General features: G+C 33.1%; 1 protein-coding gene across 3 annotated transcripts; it reads right to left on the bottom strand.

Moving 5' to 3' along the window:
* Positions 1-5,721: 5,721 nt before the first annotated feature.
* Positions 5,722-19,182, bottom strand: LOC128159186 (serine/threonine-protein kinase TBK1-like). 3 transcript variants are annotated; one of them, XR_008240128.1, is made up of 21 exons: positions 19,026-19,182; positions 18,312-18,427; positions 17,786-17,926; positions 16,042-16,171; positions 15,624-15,714; positions 14,365-14,455; positions 14,115-14,196; positions 13,400-13,475; positions 13,087-13,197; positions 12,299-12,478; positions 11,891-12,096; positions 11,544-11,694; positions 9,503-9,743; positions 8,958-9,073; positions 8,677-8,793; positions 8,431-8,532; positions 8,224-8,320; positions 7,466-7,803; positions 7,196-7,312; positions 6,871-6,991; positions 5,722-6,635 (listed from the first exon to the last, which is right to left on the bottom strand). XR_008240128.1 is itself a non-coding variant. In XM_052822251.1 (20 exons), exons 2-20 carry the CDS (start codon positions 18,420-18,422, stop codon positions 6,976-6,978), a joined length of 2,514 nt encoding a protein of 837 aa, XP_052678211.1. In that variant the 5' UTR covers positions 18,423-18,427; positions 19,026-19,182; the 3' UTR covers positions 6,762-6,975. The 3 variants fall into 3 exon arrangements, 2 of the variants coding, with proteins under 2 accessions (XP_052678211.1, XP_052678212.1); XM_052822251.1 differs by lacking the exon at positions 5,722-6,635 and having other exon boundaries at positions 6,762-6,991; XM_052822252.1 differs by lacking the exons at positions 5,722-6,635; positions 17,786-17,926; positions 18,312-18,427; positions 19,026-19,182 and having other exon boundaries at positions 6,762-6,991; positions 16,095-16,143.

Below are 19,182 nucleotides of genomic sequence, written 5' to 3'. Positions count from 1 at the left end.
TCCATTATGATTTCCTGACATTATTTAAAAAAAAATGTTTACGTTTTTGAAAAATTTCCTGTTTTATCAATTTTCAACATGCATCAAAGTTAACCGTTTATCTGAAGAGTTCTTTTCATTAATATCATTAACTGCCAGTCTTGAAGAAAACAATAAATGAAACAACTAAAGATCTTTAAAGGAATAAAATACTAATCAGGGAACAGATAAAGCAGGGTTGCTTCCTCCTTGTTTCTAGTAATCGTCACCACGGCTGATGACCTCTTTACATGTGGGTCTGAGGAGGATGGTGTGTTCAAACTGGGCCGTGTAGCACCCCTTGGTGTCACATAAAGGGGGGTAGGGGTCCAGGATACCCACATCACACAGGTTTTTGAGTGCTATGAGGTATTTAGTCTGTCCCAGTCGGTCTAGCCAGCGCCAACAGAAGGCTAATGTCCCAAAGTTCTGGTTTATCACGCTCAGCAGCTGTTTAGACTTTTGTACCCTGTTGATGGAAAGTAATAAAAACTTAAATACGACTGGCAAAATAGAATATATTTTGCCTAATATTAAAACGTACTCTTTTCATCAATTTATAAAATTACTGATATACTGTACACACGTGAGGGTTAATTTCATCCTGTGTCATTCCGCCTTTCTACTCTTGCAAACGGTTTCTCCCCATCTTGCATTAGTCACAAAAGTTGTGATTAATGAGAGGTAATTTGAGACATTGAAATTCGCCCGGTCTTAAATTCGCACGCTGACAACGAGGGCAAAAGTGCAAAAATAAAGTGGGTGAATATTTTCCTGTATATATGCAGTACTAGATTCTGTTGCAATAAAGGACCAACTTTCAAAACAGCGCTAGCTTTGATCAACTGGCATTTTATCATCTTAATTTTACTTTGTATCACAAAAATTAAACACATTGGGTCACAAACCTTTATTATGTGCAGTATATATTACGGGCAGTATGCGTGGAATAAAATGAACCTTTTGAATTTAAAGTCAATAGAGGTCATTCACCGGTACTATTTGATATGCATCAACCTATCAAGAATGACGTGTCTAGCATGTCTTAGTCAACATATTGTGATTGTGGACATGTAACTCAGGTACCTCAATTTAAGACCATATAAGAAACAGTCTTCTACATCACATTTTCGACAAAAAAAACATGTTTTTCATGATATATCAGTAACTTAATTTGTTGAACCTTTGTAGATATAATGAATAGAAAGCAAATAATAAGAATTTTTCTAAGTCCAAGAAGCATAACTCTATCAAAAATTTCTCGATCGTACCGAAATCCAAACTTGAACAAGATACGCTTATAATAAATCCAAATAGCATACCAGTATGTGCAACCATTGCAAAGAAAATGAACGGAAACTGCAAATAATTGGAATGTTTTCGAAGTCCAAGGCGTATAACTATGTCAAAAATTGCTTGATAGTACCCAAAACAGAACTTGACCTACTAAGAAATTCTGTATACAAAAGTTCATTTCAGTATGTGTAACGAAGAAAATGAACGGAAACTGATAGTGGACGACTGACCAACAGAAAGCAATAAAGCAATATGCTCTCTCTTCTTTAAAGGGGGTTTAATAAGTTCTAACCTCAGAGGGACGTATCCAGCTTCGAAGTTCTTCATATTGTATTCATTAGTAATGTGATGTTTCCATATCGTCATGGACAACTCCTTTTCCTGTACTTCCAAAAGTCTCTATGACATAAAATTCCATTTCCTGTTACAAACAAATTGAATTTCATGCATTAATACATCAAACATTTATCCATTATTTAAAAAAAACAAGAGGATCATGGGCCATCAGTGACTCACCTGAACAATAGCTATAAGCTCCATCAGGGTTTTTTTTTTCTTTTTACATTTTCCTATGTTCAACCTTGAACCCCCTTGAGGTCCCAGTATTAGTCCGGCGGTCAAGACTTTAACAATTTAAAATCTACATTATTTGAGGATGCTTGCATAGTAATCTCATAAGTTGTAGCATTGTATTCTTTAAAAAACGATTTTAAACATTTCCAATATATTTCTACGTTAAACTTTGAATCCCTCTTTGGTCTCCAGATTTGGTCCGGGGGTCACGTTTTTTAACAATTTAAAATCTACACTATTTGCGGATGCTTACAAATAGTCTCACAAATTTTACATTGTTGTTTTTAAAAGACGATTTTTAAACATGTTCCCAATATATTTCTATGTTAAACTTTGAACCCCTCTTGGGACCAAAGTATTGGTCCGGGGGTACCGTTTTAAACAATTTAGAATCTACACCATAGGAGGATGTATGCAAAGTAATCTCACAAATTGTAGCACTGTAGTTCTTGAGAAACATTTACTTTTTAAACAGTTACCCTATATATTTTTATGTCAAACTTTGAACCACTCTTGGGGCCCCAGTATTGTCCGGTGCTGAATCGTTTTGGCCGAACATCTCAAATGAAGAGTTGTACAAGAAGTTACAACATTCATATGTCCTAGGTAATACGTGGTCAGTAATAATTTGAGGTGAACGCCAACCGATAAGAGATAGAAGGGAAGACCAAAAGAGACCTAGAGAGGATCATTTGAGAAAGAAATGAACTGGGCATGGGGACAGGTCTAGAGATAGACAAGCATGGATGTATCTGGTAACAGCCTTGTGATCTGACTAACTCGAAGAGAACCATTGAAGTTCAAACACAAGACTGAATTTCTTTAGGACTGGAACAGCAATCATCAGATATAAATTAATTTATGTGCAAAGTAAAGGTCTTCAAAAAACAAGAATCTGATTTTTTACTTTACGAATTTCATAATATATCCAGTACCATTATTATTTATTTTATTTATTTTTAATTTAGTTCAGAAGGAGACTATACTGTTTCGAAACCAAAATTGAGAGTAACCGAATTTGACGGAGGATACTTTAAATGGATTAGCGTTGTTGATCTTCGTTTATCACCAAGAGCCCGTAAATATGAAACAACGTCAAAGACTACATGCTGTCATTTGAATGCAATATACACGTATTAACAATTATTGGTGGTATGTTCATATAACGTATTTAATTAATTTACAGTTATTTAACTTGATGAATTTTCTACTCAGGTAAATGCATTATGATGCGATAATATGACTGACACTTAAGTTGCTAGTGTCATTACAAGCTAGATTTTATCGATATACATATGCATGCTTAATTTACAATAAGTTTATTAAATTGACTGAACCCCACGACGTACGATGAGTTACCCAACCGTAACCAAAGATTCATAATTTATTAAGTTTCTTAATTAAAGCAATGTGAGTTATATAGTTTGACTTTTTTTCTAATTCAGCTGCTAAATTTATCTGAAACTTCAACATCTATGATTAAAACAAATTGTTCAATCTTGATAATCTTAAGAAAGACGTACAAAACCAAAAAAAACCCAACTAACTATTGTACAGAAGGACGTTTTTTGTTTTTTTTTTTTTTTGTTTTTCTTTTTTTAAATTATCTAAAAATAGATTGATACATAAATTACAATTTTACAGTTAAAATTTCTAACAGTTCTTAATTAATGGGTTTTATTTGATTTCATAAAAAATCGACAGTTACTTAAAATTACATTTTCTGCACAGTACGGGGTTTCTTCTTCATAATTATCAATTTTAGAGAATATATGAACCGCACAAAGCATTCAATGAATTGTTTTATATCACTAGTTATAATGCTTAATGAAAATGTACATTAGATGACTTTAATTTTTTTCGTATTTTATGAACCTAAAAGGTAAACTCCCGATTTATTGATAATTTTCTCGTCAGCATAATATTTACATTGCTCCACTAAACCAAACTTTAAAAAAAAAACCAGAACCTTTAATATGAAAAAATAATTTTTTTAATTATGACAACAGTCATATAAACATTTCGACAACTAAGGAAATAACCAGCTGTTAATTTGGGGGGGAGGGGTCTGTTTCTCTTTTCTTTTTCATTCTTTTTTTTTTGTATTTTTCTTTTTTTTTTTTGGCAACAATATATTTTTTTAAAGTAGAAGATACATGCATAAAATAAGTGACATTTAGTATGTTCTCCCAATTAATATAATACAAACATTGAGCACAATGATAACAAATTTATACAATGACATAATTTTCACAAACTTATATGCTAGCGTAATATGCTTTCATGGTGTTCAAAGCATCAAAATAATCACAATCACAACATACACACACGTAACCCCCCCCCCCCCCCCCCCCCAAACACACACACACAAACAAATATAAATTTGAAAATAAAAAAAAAATTGAACAATATAAAAAACATGCCGGTACGCCTCTGATCTCTTTACATGAAATGGTCAAATCTGATTAGTACGTTAATTATAGACTATATAACAAGTCTGCACACTAAAGTCTTCTCAAGGAGTTTGTACCCGTGTAAAAATCATACTTAGAATATTTCTGCTAAGTATTGCTGCCAAACTAATTTTATATCACAGCCAGCGTTTAATTCAATAAAATTGCACAGTTGTTTTAATTTTCAAGCACATATACATATACAAAACTGGGGGTTTCTTCATAACTAGAGTTACAATTGTCATTAAAACGGTAGTTAAATACAACATTTTATAGTTTCAAAATGATTTTTTTTTCATTTAGAAACTACGAGGGTCAATCAAAAAATACGAAGACAATGTGGCTGTATATCATATATCTTTCATGAAAGTCATATTCAACAGATTAATCTGTGCACCAACACTTATGTTATTGATATGCGAAGTTTTAGTCCATTTGATGAAACGGTATTTTTGTTACCCCTTTTTAAAAACAACATGTTTTGTCACCACGGCGCACGGTATTAACGTTCAAAACATGACGTCAATATTAAACACACACAGTTTATAGATAAACCCCATCTTTATATCACGCTTAGTCTCTTGTGCCTTTCTCCTTACAATTTAAAATTGCTCTGAACCACTTAACATCTTATTTGCACACATTTGTTCGAGAATCATAAGTTAGTTCTTCAAAGTTTTCATTTTCTAACCTTCTATCTCTTGGTTTACAGTAACGATAACCCTGAATGTCGGTTGACGTTACTTATTTTTTGACCAAATATTTACAGATAATCTACTCTCTTTCGGACTGTTTTATATTCAAAATACAATTACCACCACCCCCACAAAATTTATTACAGTTAAATACAAACTTGCAAATAATTGTTGTGTTATTTTTTACACCATTGAGCATTTTTACAGCTTGTGTCGGCTTTTTCCTGGGTTAAATCCATTTTGTTTGTACCTCTCGTTGCGCCGTGACGTCCGGCGACGTCGATGTTTTTAGTCAATGCTAAAGAGGACTATCTGTCTTTAGTTACTAATATCTGTTCGACAAAACAATATATCCCGTCATTATTTGGAACATAGAATACCAAGACAAAACTTAATTTGAGGTTTCAATATTATTTGGTTTTAAGCCCATTTTATAGAGATATTACTTTCAACATTATATGGTTTATTGTTGACATAACACAAATTTTGACCGTGCGCCGTGACCTCGTTTTTGCAGGATTAGATTCTAAATAATTCTAAGAAATAAAGGAATTTATTAACTTTTTTTCTTGCAAATTCTTTGAAACTATTGTTAAATTATGTCTACCAAATTTAGTAATGATATGACGTTAAATAACATAGCTATGACAAAAGTCTTCGTATTTTTTGATTGACCCTCGTATATACATGTAAATGTTGTGTTTTACTCAAATGTATAACCTGAATTTTTCATCAACAATATCTTAATGCATAAATAATTGATAGATAAATCGCTATATACAAATACATATATATCATATTCTGTCTTGTTCCTTTGTCTGTTTTCTAGTTTCCAAGACTCGATTAGATACCGCAAAATGATCAAGTGAATAGGCGGTCACTAGATTAATAAGTTGGTCAATGGTAAGTTTTAATTTGTATCGAATATTGTATCTGGTTTACTTGATTACTTTGTAATCTATTGCTGTTGGAATGAGACATATCAACATATTTCAAACCAGTTGGTGTTGAACTGTTGCTCTGTATGCATCATGGTTTCTTTCCTTCCATATCGTTGTTGTTTCAACATAACTCCAAGTATATTATTACACAGTGTAATATCCTTATATTGAAGATGTATCGGTGTAATGGAATCAATGGATACCGCATATTTTAATGTCCCAAGTATTCCGTAATGTTTAATAAGCTTTGAATGTTTCTATACTGCTTGGTTCCGTTTTCATTTTAGAAAACCTATTGCTTGATGGTGTCAATCCTTTTTGAATTTAAACGTTTTGTTTGTTGGTGTATTCAAACACAAACTGGTGCATTCATTAGCTTCTTTTTTTCAGTATTTTGAAAGCTAGTATGTTTATACAAATAAAAGGATTAAAGTCCCACCAGCAATTGAATCAGTATTCAATCTTCTAATAATCAATTAATTTTTTCAGCTTATTAGACTAGACTGTTGAAAAATTGGAAGAAAGCGACATTTAGATGACTTAAATGTCTTCTGGGGTTTCTTCCCATGTTTATATGCCATACGTCGCATCTGATTTTATTCCATTTTCATTGTATTTTTCCTTCTTCTATCCGTTGTGACTTTCGATTCAAGATCAGGCTTCAAAACAGTAAACTGAGAATATACTTCACTAAAAGAGAAGTGTTACCTTTTGTATCTGCTCAGAGATTATCATTTATTCCGAAATTAGAAAAAGTTATTTCTTTCACCTGTTATATTTTTATAAATAAACCTGCAGCCAAATTTTCATCGAAGTATTAATCAAACATAATTTAAAAGAAACTACAAGTTAATATTAATATTGTTTAAGATTTTAATTTTATTTTCAGTTTACTGGCTTAAAACAGGTCTGTTTGGGATTTTCCGATGCAATCTTTTGACCATCTACGCAAAAGGAAATATGAGCGTTTCCTGTCTAGTTTGCTAGATATTTTAAGGCCTATGTGTCTTCCGAACTGTAATGAAACAGACAATGAGAGAAAAGGGTAAGGGTTTTATAACATGTAAAAAGTTGTTCTGTATTTTCACAAATCTTCAACAAACAATTTTAAGGAATGATTCTCTGTTGTTGGGTTTTTTTTTCGTTTTCGTATGAGAATCATTTTAATCTGTTGATTTTTTAAAAAATTTAATCGCTTTGAAAAGATATGTGTTATTACCCAGCTAGTCCTAATTGGCTCAGTTGTGCAACCATTTTATTTTGTTCCTCCAAAATCTTGGTATTTTCTTCTAAATTCTGACTTACAGTTATGCTGTCTTTGTTTAGAGACTGAAATCTGTAATAGTATAAAAAGAAACTTGCATATATCTAAAACTCGAGTCTGAAAATGCTTTAACAATATTATTAGTATTTCCATTCAGTTTGACACAGGAAAGTGAAACACGTACATGTATTTACATTTAACAACCCATGCATTAGGTAAACTTACCCCGACTCTAGTTTATGAGCAATACTAATAAAGCCCGAGGATGGGAATCGCGATGTCGATGTCGTCATTTCCTTGAATTTTGAAAGAGCAGATTGTCCTATAGAGGATTGTTGAGGAGAATAATAACCAGGATCACTGGACATCTGGCTAGCTTGTTTGGAAACGATTCCAGATGTGGAGGATACTTCCTTTGTACCATACCCCGAATCAGTTCCGGAATTGCCAGGTTTCTGTCCGGTCGTCTCTGGTATTCCTTGACCAATGGACTTGTTATTTATCATCAATGAATGCACTGCAGGGATTAACTTAGAGGAAAGGTCTTTACATTCCGTTTCCATCTGAAATACACAAACGTTATTGAAAGTATAACCTGAGATCCCTTTGAAAATACGAATATCACGGCGTTACAATTAACAACTATAACTAGAGGTACTGTGAGCAAGCTCAGAAATGTTATCCCCGCTAAGATATAGATCGGACACGAATTTTTAACTTTTCCTTCCAGTGACCTTGAACTTGCCCAAAAACCCTTCAGTCAAAATCATGACACACCCTTAGGTCAAAAGCAACCTTTGTGTGAAGGAAGAAATTTCAGTGTTTCTCCGTAAGAGAGATATGAACCGGACACGATTGCACAGACAGAGGGACAGACAGGCAGAAAGACAGACGAATGGACGGACAGACATATGGACAGGGTGATTCCTATATACGCCCAAACTTTTAAAAGCCGATAATATCGAGAGTTAATAATTTCGTACCCTTTCCATCCGTTTGCTCAGTTTTTCACAACATTCGGTGACGGAAGTGATATTTTGTTCCACTTTCTTAGTTCTTTGTAAGTTTTTTAACAATAATCTAAAAAGAATAGAATTAAATAAAATCCATTTAATCTTTGTTAATTTGTTCCGATTAAATGTATGTATGTATGTATCCGATGCAGTTAGACGTGAGATTGATAAACTTACGATAACTGTTTCCCAACTACATTATAAACTCTGGTAAGATTCAACAAACAATGGCTTTGTAAAAGGGAGACAATCTGAACACATAGATCCATTAGCTTTGCTCTACAATTAAAAAGAATATAGCTCATTGCCTCCATTAATAGATTTAAAGAAAATTGATGTAAAATATGAATATTCAACATAACTATAATTTGTTAGTTTAAAAAAACGAATACGTGAGATGGTAAATTGCATTCTGGGACAAACCTATCGGCCTCGTGACCAAAGCTTTCTTCCTCCGGGAGTATCCTTTGCTTCTTGTGACGGAGAAACACCAAATGGATATCACAGACCTTAGAATTTATATACTCAGCTTTCTGCATGCTAAAAAAATAGCAATGAAAGTTTTTCCAACCATATTTAACGCTCACTTCGTAAACTTTTTTTACACAATACACAATACACATTAAATTTTGTTAGCTACTTTCAAAAGTATTTATAACTGTTTTATATTTTCATATTTAACTATTGAATATCAAACACTATACCAATGATCCTCTTCCAAGCATCCGACACACACCGCAATAGCCTCGTCCTCTTGTTCTTTTATTTTCTGCATTAGAACCTCCATGTAAACTTTGCACTCATGTGACCTGGACTCGGCCTATTAAAGGGATTATATGTAAAGTAATGATGAACTATAAATGGTAAATTATCGGTTATGTAAATAAATACTTATATTATTTGACATTTTAAATCAATGTATATGAAAATAAAGTATTTCATGTTTCTGATGATTTTTGGAGTTACTATATCCTTTCAAAATAAATGTAGGATAAAGGAGTCACATATTTTAGTATAGAATTAGAAAGAAAATTGTCTCTATGGTCTGTTTAAGAGAAATACTTCATAGAAAAGTTTGACATAGTTTTACAAATGACGCTTTTTACGTGCCTTATGTCTTATACAAAAACCTACCCTAAACGAAAATTAGCAAGAAATAATTTTACTGTAGAATACACATTTACAGATATAACTCAGATACTGTATATCCTTTAAAAAAAATCATACATAAATCATATCTATTTTTTACCTTATTCAGTACTGTCCAGGGATTTTTGTCCTCGACTACTTCATGGAGACGATCAAACAATCGCAAGAATTCGGCATCTGTGGTGGAGGTCGGGTTCGGCTTCCTCAATATTACACACATCCTAAGCTGGGAATCATAACAGTTGTAGAACACATTCTGGCGGGATTTGTGTTCCTGCAGCATCTTACACATGTCAGGTATACAATTATTTATTTTTCGTGTTATCCTTAGAATATAGTCCCTAGAAAATACATTTATAAAATTCAAATTAAAAAATAGAAGGTACGTGGACGGTTTAGAACTACAATTATGATTATTTCTGAATTTTCAAATTTGAACACGAGGAACATGTACAAATTTGGGAAACATATAATCGATGTTTATTAATGCTATAATATTATTTGTTTTCCATTTGTAATTGTTATAGATATACTTTAATCGTGCACAATTATGAAAAAAAAAATGTCGTGAAATTAATGGTATTCATGATACCCGAACCAATTATGAATTTGAAACCTCACGCAAAGCGTGACCCGAAACATAATTATATATAAATGCAAGATTTTAGTTAAACGAAACACTTCCTGGTTCGTGATAAATAGACTCAAGTGGTATTTATTAAGCACTAGTAAATATCTCATTTGTCAAGTACGAAAGGTAGAGCTTATCCAATGTCTTGCATCTAGGAAGAAGTAAAATTGTCTTTATTTTCATGACATATCTTTCAGAATTGTGAACCATTAAATTATAACTATTACAAATGGTGAAACAAATGCAAAATTTTTACATTTTTGAATATTAATGATATACCGTGGGTATTTACCAAATATGTACATTTTTTTCTTATGTCCATATAAGCATAGAAGTTTTAAACATTTATGAAATAAAGACAAATGTTTAAAACGTATATGCTTATATGGACATAAGAAAAAAATGTACATATTTGGTAAATACTCACGGTATATCATTAATATTCAATATATATAAGAAGCACTAGCAAACCAACAACACTCGTTATCTAAAGTGTCGGATCAAAAGATACACGGTTATAAGATGAGATATAAAAAAGCACTAAAAATAACCAACGACACGTACAATAAAGTAAAATATTGTCAAATTTTCGGGACAACCCGTCCCTTCTTCAGGACAACAAAATAAAAACTACATAACAAAGAAGAAAAACATCTACAAAACTAGCGTCGGACGGGATTTTTCTTTCTCGGGCTCGAATTTTTAAATATAAAGATGTAGCTGCCACGTTTTGATCCGGTGTTTATACATTATCTAGTTTTTATATATTATTTAGTTTGTAGTTTTGTAGATGTTTTTCTTCTTTCTTATGTAGTTTTTATTTTGTTGTCCTGAAGAAGGGACGGGTTGTCCCGAAAATTTGACAATATTTTACTTTATTGCTCGTGTCGTTGGTTATTTTTAGTGCTTTTATATATATATATATATATATATATATATATATATATATATAATGTTGCATTTGTTTCACCATTTGTAATAGCTTTACTTTAATGGTTCACAATTATGAAAGATATGTCATGAAAATAATGTCATGCGACACGAACCAAGAATGAAACGTTTAATTTTAATTAATATGATTTCAAAACTTCACTCAAGGCATGATCCGAGATATACAAATGTAATGATGTACATGTACGAGTACTAACGCATGATTGAATTTCTCAAGAAAACCACTTCCTTCTTTTCAATAGACTTCAAGTGGTTATTTTTTAAAATCCCTTGTAACGTCTCATTTGTAATGAAAAAAAAAAAAAAAAAAAAAAAAAAAAAGGATAAAGAAATTTTGAAATAAGCCATTCCCGTCCAATGTCTTGCTACTAGGAAGAAGAATATTGTCTTTTATTCGATAAATGATTAAACTTCCCGGGTCGTGTCCTTTAAAGAAACCAAATAGGGAATTTCCTCCTATCCTCCCAACCATTTTGACATGTTTTTGTTCAAATAAAAAGGACCAAAAAACTTGCATTTATATGTCGGAATTCCAGGATATCTATTGCACAAGACTTACCGTAGGTAATTTTCAGATTGCAACATGATTTCTTGTTGTATTATACACATGGCAATATAGCGTTCCATTAAACAAGATATCGCTGCCATTTTATGAGCTACATAACAATCTCGATCGAGCGTAACTTTGGAAGGAAATTGTGGTAGAGGTGCTTTAAAGATAAAAAACATTTTACTTAAAACAACACATTCAACGCTTAATTGAAAACAAAGCATTTTGTACGCAATCAATCAGATCCATATTTGATAAAATTGTATGCATCGAACACGACAGTAATTTTGTAAGTAAATAATCCAATCGAAAACACAACAGTGATGTCATGATTACGTATGTGTCACGTGTCTTACGTATTTCCGGTAACACAAGTCTTTGTTGGTCGAGTTTCTCTCGTTGATACAGATACACTTGACCTCTTATTAAGTTTTTGGGCCAGTTTTGCATTTGTATAGTCCCTTCAATAATTTCACTAAGTTCTCTATTATGGAATAAAATTAACTGTTCTCCAGCTGCTATCTCTGTAGTCTTTGCAACAGCCTCTTGAAATTGGGCGTATCTGAAGAAAAAAACCACACCAGCATTAAGATGGATCTGCACCGTTTTACATTAAAAGGCATTTCATTCAAACTGAATCTATTTTACATAAGTTTGAAGTTTCTTAAAATTGCTATCATAATAGCAAATACTAAGACAATTTCAGAATTTACAGTCATCTCTTTTTTCTTCAAAATAAATGAATTGCATCATGACATACGTACCGGTCCGTTTTATCGATGTAGAGTTTATTATTGATTCCAGTTGAGCAATCAAAGACCTTTACGGTGATTTTATTCATTATATCATTGGTACTATTAAAGAATTTATCGAACGTCCATCTCATTTTCTGGTTACTTTCCAACAGGCCTGCTATCATTGGGGTTACAAAGGATTTTAGAGACCTGTGGGATATTATAAAAAAGATCAATTTTCTAAAAAAAAAAAAAACTCGCTGTGTTTGTTTGCATAAGTATAGTTGATGATATTAATATATTTTTAAAAAAGTCGGTGAAGTGATCCCTGCAGATGAATTGTAATACCAAGCCGTTGATAATAAAATTGTATCAAGCTTGAAAGTGAAAATATTGAAGCGGGTTTTATATTACTCTCCCAATTTCTCATTCAGTGTTTTGAAAATGTCCCGCACACCTGTCGAATTCAAACTACAATTCACAAGAGTCCAAACTCTTGCACTTAAACGTGATTAAGAATATAATAAGTGTTACATGAAATGTTTTAGTTTGCCTCGTTTTATATTGTTCGGTAGTTTTTACGTTTGAGAGGTATTGCCCAAATTGTTGTGGTGCACAAAGTCTGTACTGCTAAGTTAAACGTGTGAAGGTGTTACCTTTTGATATATACATGTATGTAAAAGATATTGTCCAAATAAGTGGGATTTCCCGTACGTTACAGGCAAGAACTGAAAGGCAATGCCCAAAGAACAGTTTTATAGGAGTGTAATTCATAAAATTATATTGATACCTTTTAAACAGGTATGGGCCATACGTACGCTGATAGAGAGCACGTCCTTGGAAGTTCAGTGCTCCATTCTATATCTCCGCCCTCCGATCGCTGTTTTCCGGATATCACTCCAGACTTTTTCTCACTTGTGATGTAGTGCCTATATTTACATTTTAAAAAAATTATCAAAGTCTTATAATTTTTGGATTTGTTTTCTATAAGAGTAACATTACAATATACTGGTATATAATATGTTATTTTAGCATCAGTGCATTATCCATCTGATGACCTCTTACAAATTATTTATGTTTGGTGTCGGACACAGTTTTGTGGGAATACAGCGTATTCGATTATATTCTTACATAGTAGTTGCATTGCTTCTTCCTCCGTAGGGCTGAAAGGGGAGAGAACCTGTTGCCACGTGGTATATGGTGACACCTGTACAGCAGAGATGAAACAAATATTTTGTTAAAGATCTATTCTCTTACTTCTAATGAGCATGTCACTGGATATTTCTTTTCTGTCTATCTACACACACCCATTTCGTACCTCCTCTGCTAATTCATACACAAAGGTGGCATATATGTGTGCAATTTCCAACGGTAGGAACTCACGTTAGATAGAATTTGACATTTGAAGTAATTTTATTCCCACAAGTTCGCATGCTTTTTTGATGGCATAAAATTTTACAACACATAAAACGATCGAACAAGTTCTGCCTGGAGACCTACATCAGCGTTAAGTACATATGTTACATAATAAAAGCCTGGACTATGTCGCCCAATGCAATGCACAGTAGTCTTGCTTGGACTTCAAAAAACAACAATTTGACAGAGGTAGTAACAAGTAAAATTTGAAACCGTCACATGTTTCACCTGTGACGGTTTCAAATATTAGACGAACTGTATGTATAATGTATGGACATGCATGTGTACTGCATGCCATTTAACTACTGTAATGGAGAAAGGAACGAGCATTAAAGTGCATTAACGAATATAAAGTACAAATACAGTAAGTGTGTACTGGGAACATTTGATCGACCATGCACTAAGAATTTGAATTTTTAAAATGTAGTACCTAAACTCCACAAATCAACGTCCGCGTCGTACACATTTCCCGTTGTTCTACGTAACACAGCTCGCTCATACATGTTAGGGTCCTGATGAGAAAAATGATTATTTCAATGTTTAATTTTTATATTCAATTTCAAAAATGAAAAACGTTCAATAAATCTAATTAAATCTTTAAGAGAACAAAAAAGAAAAAGTTAACGTAAAAATTATTTCGCTGTCCGGAAATAAAAGAACTACTAAAGGTCTATTATTACCAAATATTCCTCAGTTCCATAGATGGACGTAAACGTTTCTTCCTCTTCGAGAGCTCTAGCGGCCCCGAAATCAGTCAGCATGTATACTGACCTACAAGTAAGGCGAGAAAAAGAGGAATTTTGAATAAACATTTTCTCAAGAGGTTTAATTAAACATGCAACAAAAATTTAAAATATCACTTTAAACAGAGAAGAAACTTTAGAACACGCGATAGTTTTGGAGGAATAAAATAAATTTAAAAAGTATTTATTTATTTGATTTAGATTTAAGGGATTTTTTTTTTAAATTTTAAAACTGTATTTGTACTTTTCTCCGCAGTATTTCGGTGCACTCTTTGTTGCCATAAAACCGGGGAAGGGGGGGGGGGTGTCGTTAACATTTATTGTTAGAATTGCGAGATACCCAGATATCTCAAATATAGAAACAAAACTGTTTCGACAAGATTTGTTCTGTTCTAAACGGTATATTACCAGAAGCTCCGTCAATACCAAAGTAAAGTACAGAACTCAACAATGCAAAAATATAGCTCGAATATAGCTCGAATTTGAACAAAGTGTAACTAATAGCAAAGATAAAAAGCCTAGCTGCAGGTCTGTAGCTCCGAATTTTTTCCAGACCGAAAGCTACTGACTTGCAGCTTGAATAAAGCCATTTAGAACTCCATGTAGCTAGATCTATACAAAATTATAAAACGCTTTTTTGTGTTGCCCGAAATAAAAAAAAAGTAGATGCCGCAATATCGATTTCTGTCAATAAAGTCCAAATAAAGCATGACCTTGTTTCTTTTGTAGGACATTACAGAGACTAACCTATATCTTGACAGCTCATTTAAATTTCGAAAACGAAACCAAAACTATGTCATTTTTGAAAGGTCTCAAGAACGTCCTTATTTCATTTTTTGATCCAATAGCATAAAAGATATCTACGTCTTAAAAGATATCAACGTCTTAAAAAATATCAAGATCTATATATATCATATTACATCAGTATGTATCTATTTATATACATTTCAAGAATGTTACATTTGTACAAAAATATGTACATAGATACGAGTAGTTCTCTGAAACATCTCATTATTCTAAGTATAAGACGCACAGTGTATTAAGGTTAACAACAAATTCTGGGAAAAACTACTGAACAACTAAGGGCACTTAATGAATGTATTACTATTCATAAAAATAAATTTTTGCCGCGTTTTTATAATTCCACGAAATTCAGAGCATGCATGATCAATGAACTAATTCTATGAAAGACCTACCTTCCGTTTTCGTCTATTTTCCGCATGATATTCCCAGGTTTTATGTCTCTGTGTATAATTTGATTTTTTCGGAGGTATGCTACACCGTCACCTTATCAATTAACAATTATTAATTAATCAGCTATAACAATATCAACTGATCATCAAAACAGAGGAAAAAGTGCATGAAGAGACATCAATATTTCAGCTTTAAACTTTATTTTGAATTTCTCTAAACGTTTCGTGAAATTTTGTTTACTGATTAAAAATGAATGAAACGTGGTTTAAATTAAATGACATGATAGCATTCTTTTCTGACAAAACCATGCAATATTCCTATTGATTGGTTATCCACAGTTATGAACACAGGTGCGGATTTTCTCATTTGTGTTGTCATATCTTTCGACATTATTTACATTTTATTATGATTAATAATTACTTATGTCATGTAGAACGATAAGGAATTCTTCTTCTGGAAATCCGAACGCATACTTAGGTTTGTCCAACATCGAGTATAGACTTCCACCCGAACAGTATTCCATCACGATGACGTCATTTCCGGTACCTATCTGAAGAATTGAATTTGCTTCGTTAATATGTTTAAAATGAATAATAAGATAGACAAACCAGCTTTAAAAAGATTTTTACTGGTATATTGAACCTATGTAAACAAAAACAGAGCACGAGCCTTGTTTACATGACGAAGAATTGAAAGCCCTGTATCTTGCTTAAAACTCAACGACTGGCACCCAAATTTCATTTGATCATTAGAAATGCAATCCTAAAGCATTTCAAATAATAAAAACAGAAAAATAGAATTTGACCAAAATCGTGACCATGTCCCTTTAAAATTAAGGCACCGTAATGTATCATGCATTTCACACCCATTTTGAATCAAATACTAAAGACAGAAAGCTAGTTCTTTGAAAATTTGAAAATTTTGAATCTGACAGCTATACAGATATTTACGGTCCGTTTCTTCTAATTATTTGGTTTACTGAATCGATATGAAAATTCTTTAGATATTTTGACCATAATTAATTTCAACGTTAATCTAGTGTCCAGAGCTAAAACAACCAAGTAAGAAGTATGTGTTAACATATTGAAATTTATGAAAATACTTGCTGTTAATTATGGAAATTAAATTAAGGGCTCGGCGAGGGAATGCGGAAGTAAATTTTATCACAGCACCAGGAAGAATTGGACATTTAAGCTCACATTCCGCGATTACGGATTAGTAAAAAAAAATCACCTGGACATTTTTCTCGAGTCAGATCAGAAGGATTTTTGGGAAATCAATTTGGGAATTTTCCAAGGAACGAGACTGGCAAATATCACTAACCTAATATTTAACTGGAAATGTCAATTCTGCGTTTTTGATTTCCAGAAACTCCCTCTTCTAACACTAACCACTTAACCTTTATCGAAACTTTTATTTATACATCGAAATCACAAATCAACAGGCAAACATACGAGATAAAAAAGTACATAAAGTACTACATAACATGTTTAATCTATGTATTCGTCCTTTGCAACGTTTTGATATTTGATATATACTTTAAACTTAAAAAATTATAATACAAGACTCAATTCCTCAACTTTCCCCATTCAATAAACCATATACTGCAAAAAAAAAATAATAATAATGTCATCTAATAGATTTAGGCAAATTTTCAACTGATTTGGATCGAAAATAAATGTCTTTTTATAACACAACTCTATATTTCTTTTATGTTAAAAATTGAAATTTTTGGCTGTTTCCGGTAAAAACAAAAGTATCAAATGACCTTATAAATTATTTATTACTATGAAATATTACAAGCTGATATATATACCATCTATTTCGAGTTCAGCCTGTATAATATGCTAATTTCTGTAATAAAGTGTTTGTTTAAGTGCCCTCATTGTAAGACTTTCAGTTTCGGGTCCATATGAAGAGGTCTACAAAACAATTATTTTATCTAGGGTATCTTAGGTAAATAAATATACTTATACTCAAATTACCAAGTAATCATGTGACGATAGCTCTGTTTATTGCCAAGGACTGGTTAAATTTAGATGACCGAAAAATAGGCTATTGCACTTTGCTACTTTGTATCTTCACTTTAAATGCAGCTTTTAGCGTTGTGATAAAAAAAAAATAATAAACTGCAAAGTCCAAACTTTGCATGGCTTCTTTTTACCTCTTTTTCTCGCCCAAGTATGCCGATGACATTGCGGTGCTTCATTCTTCGGAGGAGGTCTAGTTCACGCTCGGGAACTGAGGAATGGTAGGTGGAGACACGATCGTGGAACACCTTCACGGCAAACACCTCCCCCGATGTCTGCAGAAATCGAAAGTAATATTGCATGGACACAAATACAAGTGAGAAGAATACAAAACCTGGGAGGAGAAAAGTCCGTCAAATTCTGTTAGTTTTTTTTTTTTTTTTTTTGGGGGGGGGGGGGTAGCTGTTGGTCTGTAGCTCCCGGTCGGAAAAAATTCGGATGGACCATCCGATTTTTTTCTGACCAGGAGCTACAGACCTGCAACTTGTTTTTTTATAATAATGTGACATTGCGTAAGTTGCTAATCCTTATAGAATTTTAGGTCTTTAGCGTTTGATGTTTTGCCTCATATTTTGAGAGAGAGAGAGAGAGAGAGAGAGAGAGAGAGAGAGAGAGAGAGAGAGCAAACAGATGTATAGGAGTAGAACTCGGTAAGAATACCTTATTTCTGGCTTTGAATACAACAGCTGTCGCCCCGCGCCCTAGTATGTCAGTAGTGCTCCAGGAATAATTCTGACAGGAACTGTAAGTTCTGTCTGGGACGGAGGACATATCGCCTAAACAGACATCATTGCAAAATACATGTATCAACTTACAGTAAATGTATGTAGATAACTGCATTTATAATTGTAACAGTCACGCGGATAGAAATGTCCTTAAATTTCCAAATAATGAAAATGTGTTAAAAATAAAGTTAGAATTTAGATTTGGAAAATCATACAGTTAACGTTTGCGAAAAATAGGCACTTATAAATGCGCGGATCCAGAACATTTTCAAGGGGATTCCGAGAAATAATTAGTTTTTTTTTAGGCGGTGGAGGGGTCTGAGGATATTCTGATTTTGAATTGTTCAGGGGGTCTGGTCCAGACCCCCGTCCCCACCCCTTAGATCCGCGCATGACAGTGAATGCATTGTGACGCCCCCTTAGCTAGCAGCTGCTCAGTTGTTTACAAATCAAAACAAATCTGGGACAATCTGAGTGACCACACGCACCAAAAGACCAATAGATGCATGTTACTTTTGAGAAAACCAACCGGTAAGAACATTCTAGGCTGGGGGGGGGGGGGGGGGGGCTCTTTCCCATAAAACCCCATCCCCGTTCCGCTTGATTACATACTGAAACTGAGCCCCTAAAACAGTACTCCTTTCCATACCTTTTAGACAATCCGCACCGCAATATCCTCAGACATACTTGGGCCTGCCTCAGATTCGCATCATGGCCATTGAAATAGGGAATTCCCCTTCGGAAAACCCACCTATAGACATTTATACGTCTCTGTAATTGTTCCGGGTTAGATATAAACAATCCAA

The sequence above is a fragment of the Crassostrea angulata genome, chromosome 8 (assembly GCF_025612915.1).
Source record: "Crassostrea angulata isolate pt1a10 chromosome 8, ASM2561291v2, whole genome shotgun sequence".
NCBI classification, from domain to species: domain Eukaryota; kingdom Metazoa; phylum Mollusca; class Bivalvia; order Ostreida; family Ostreidae; genus Magallana; species Magallana angulata.
The sequence above is the reverse complement of the archived record's forward strand: the minus strand, read 5'-3'. Positions and strand labels throughout refer to the sequence as shown.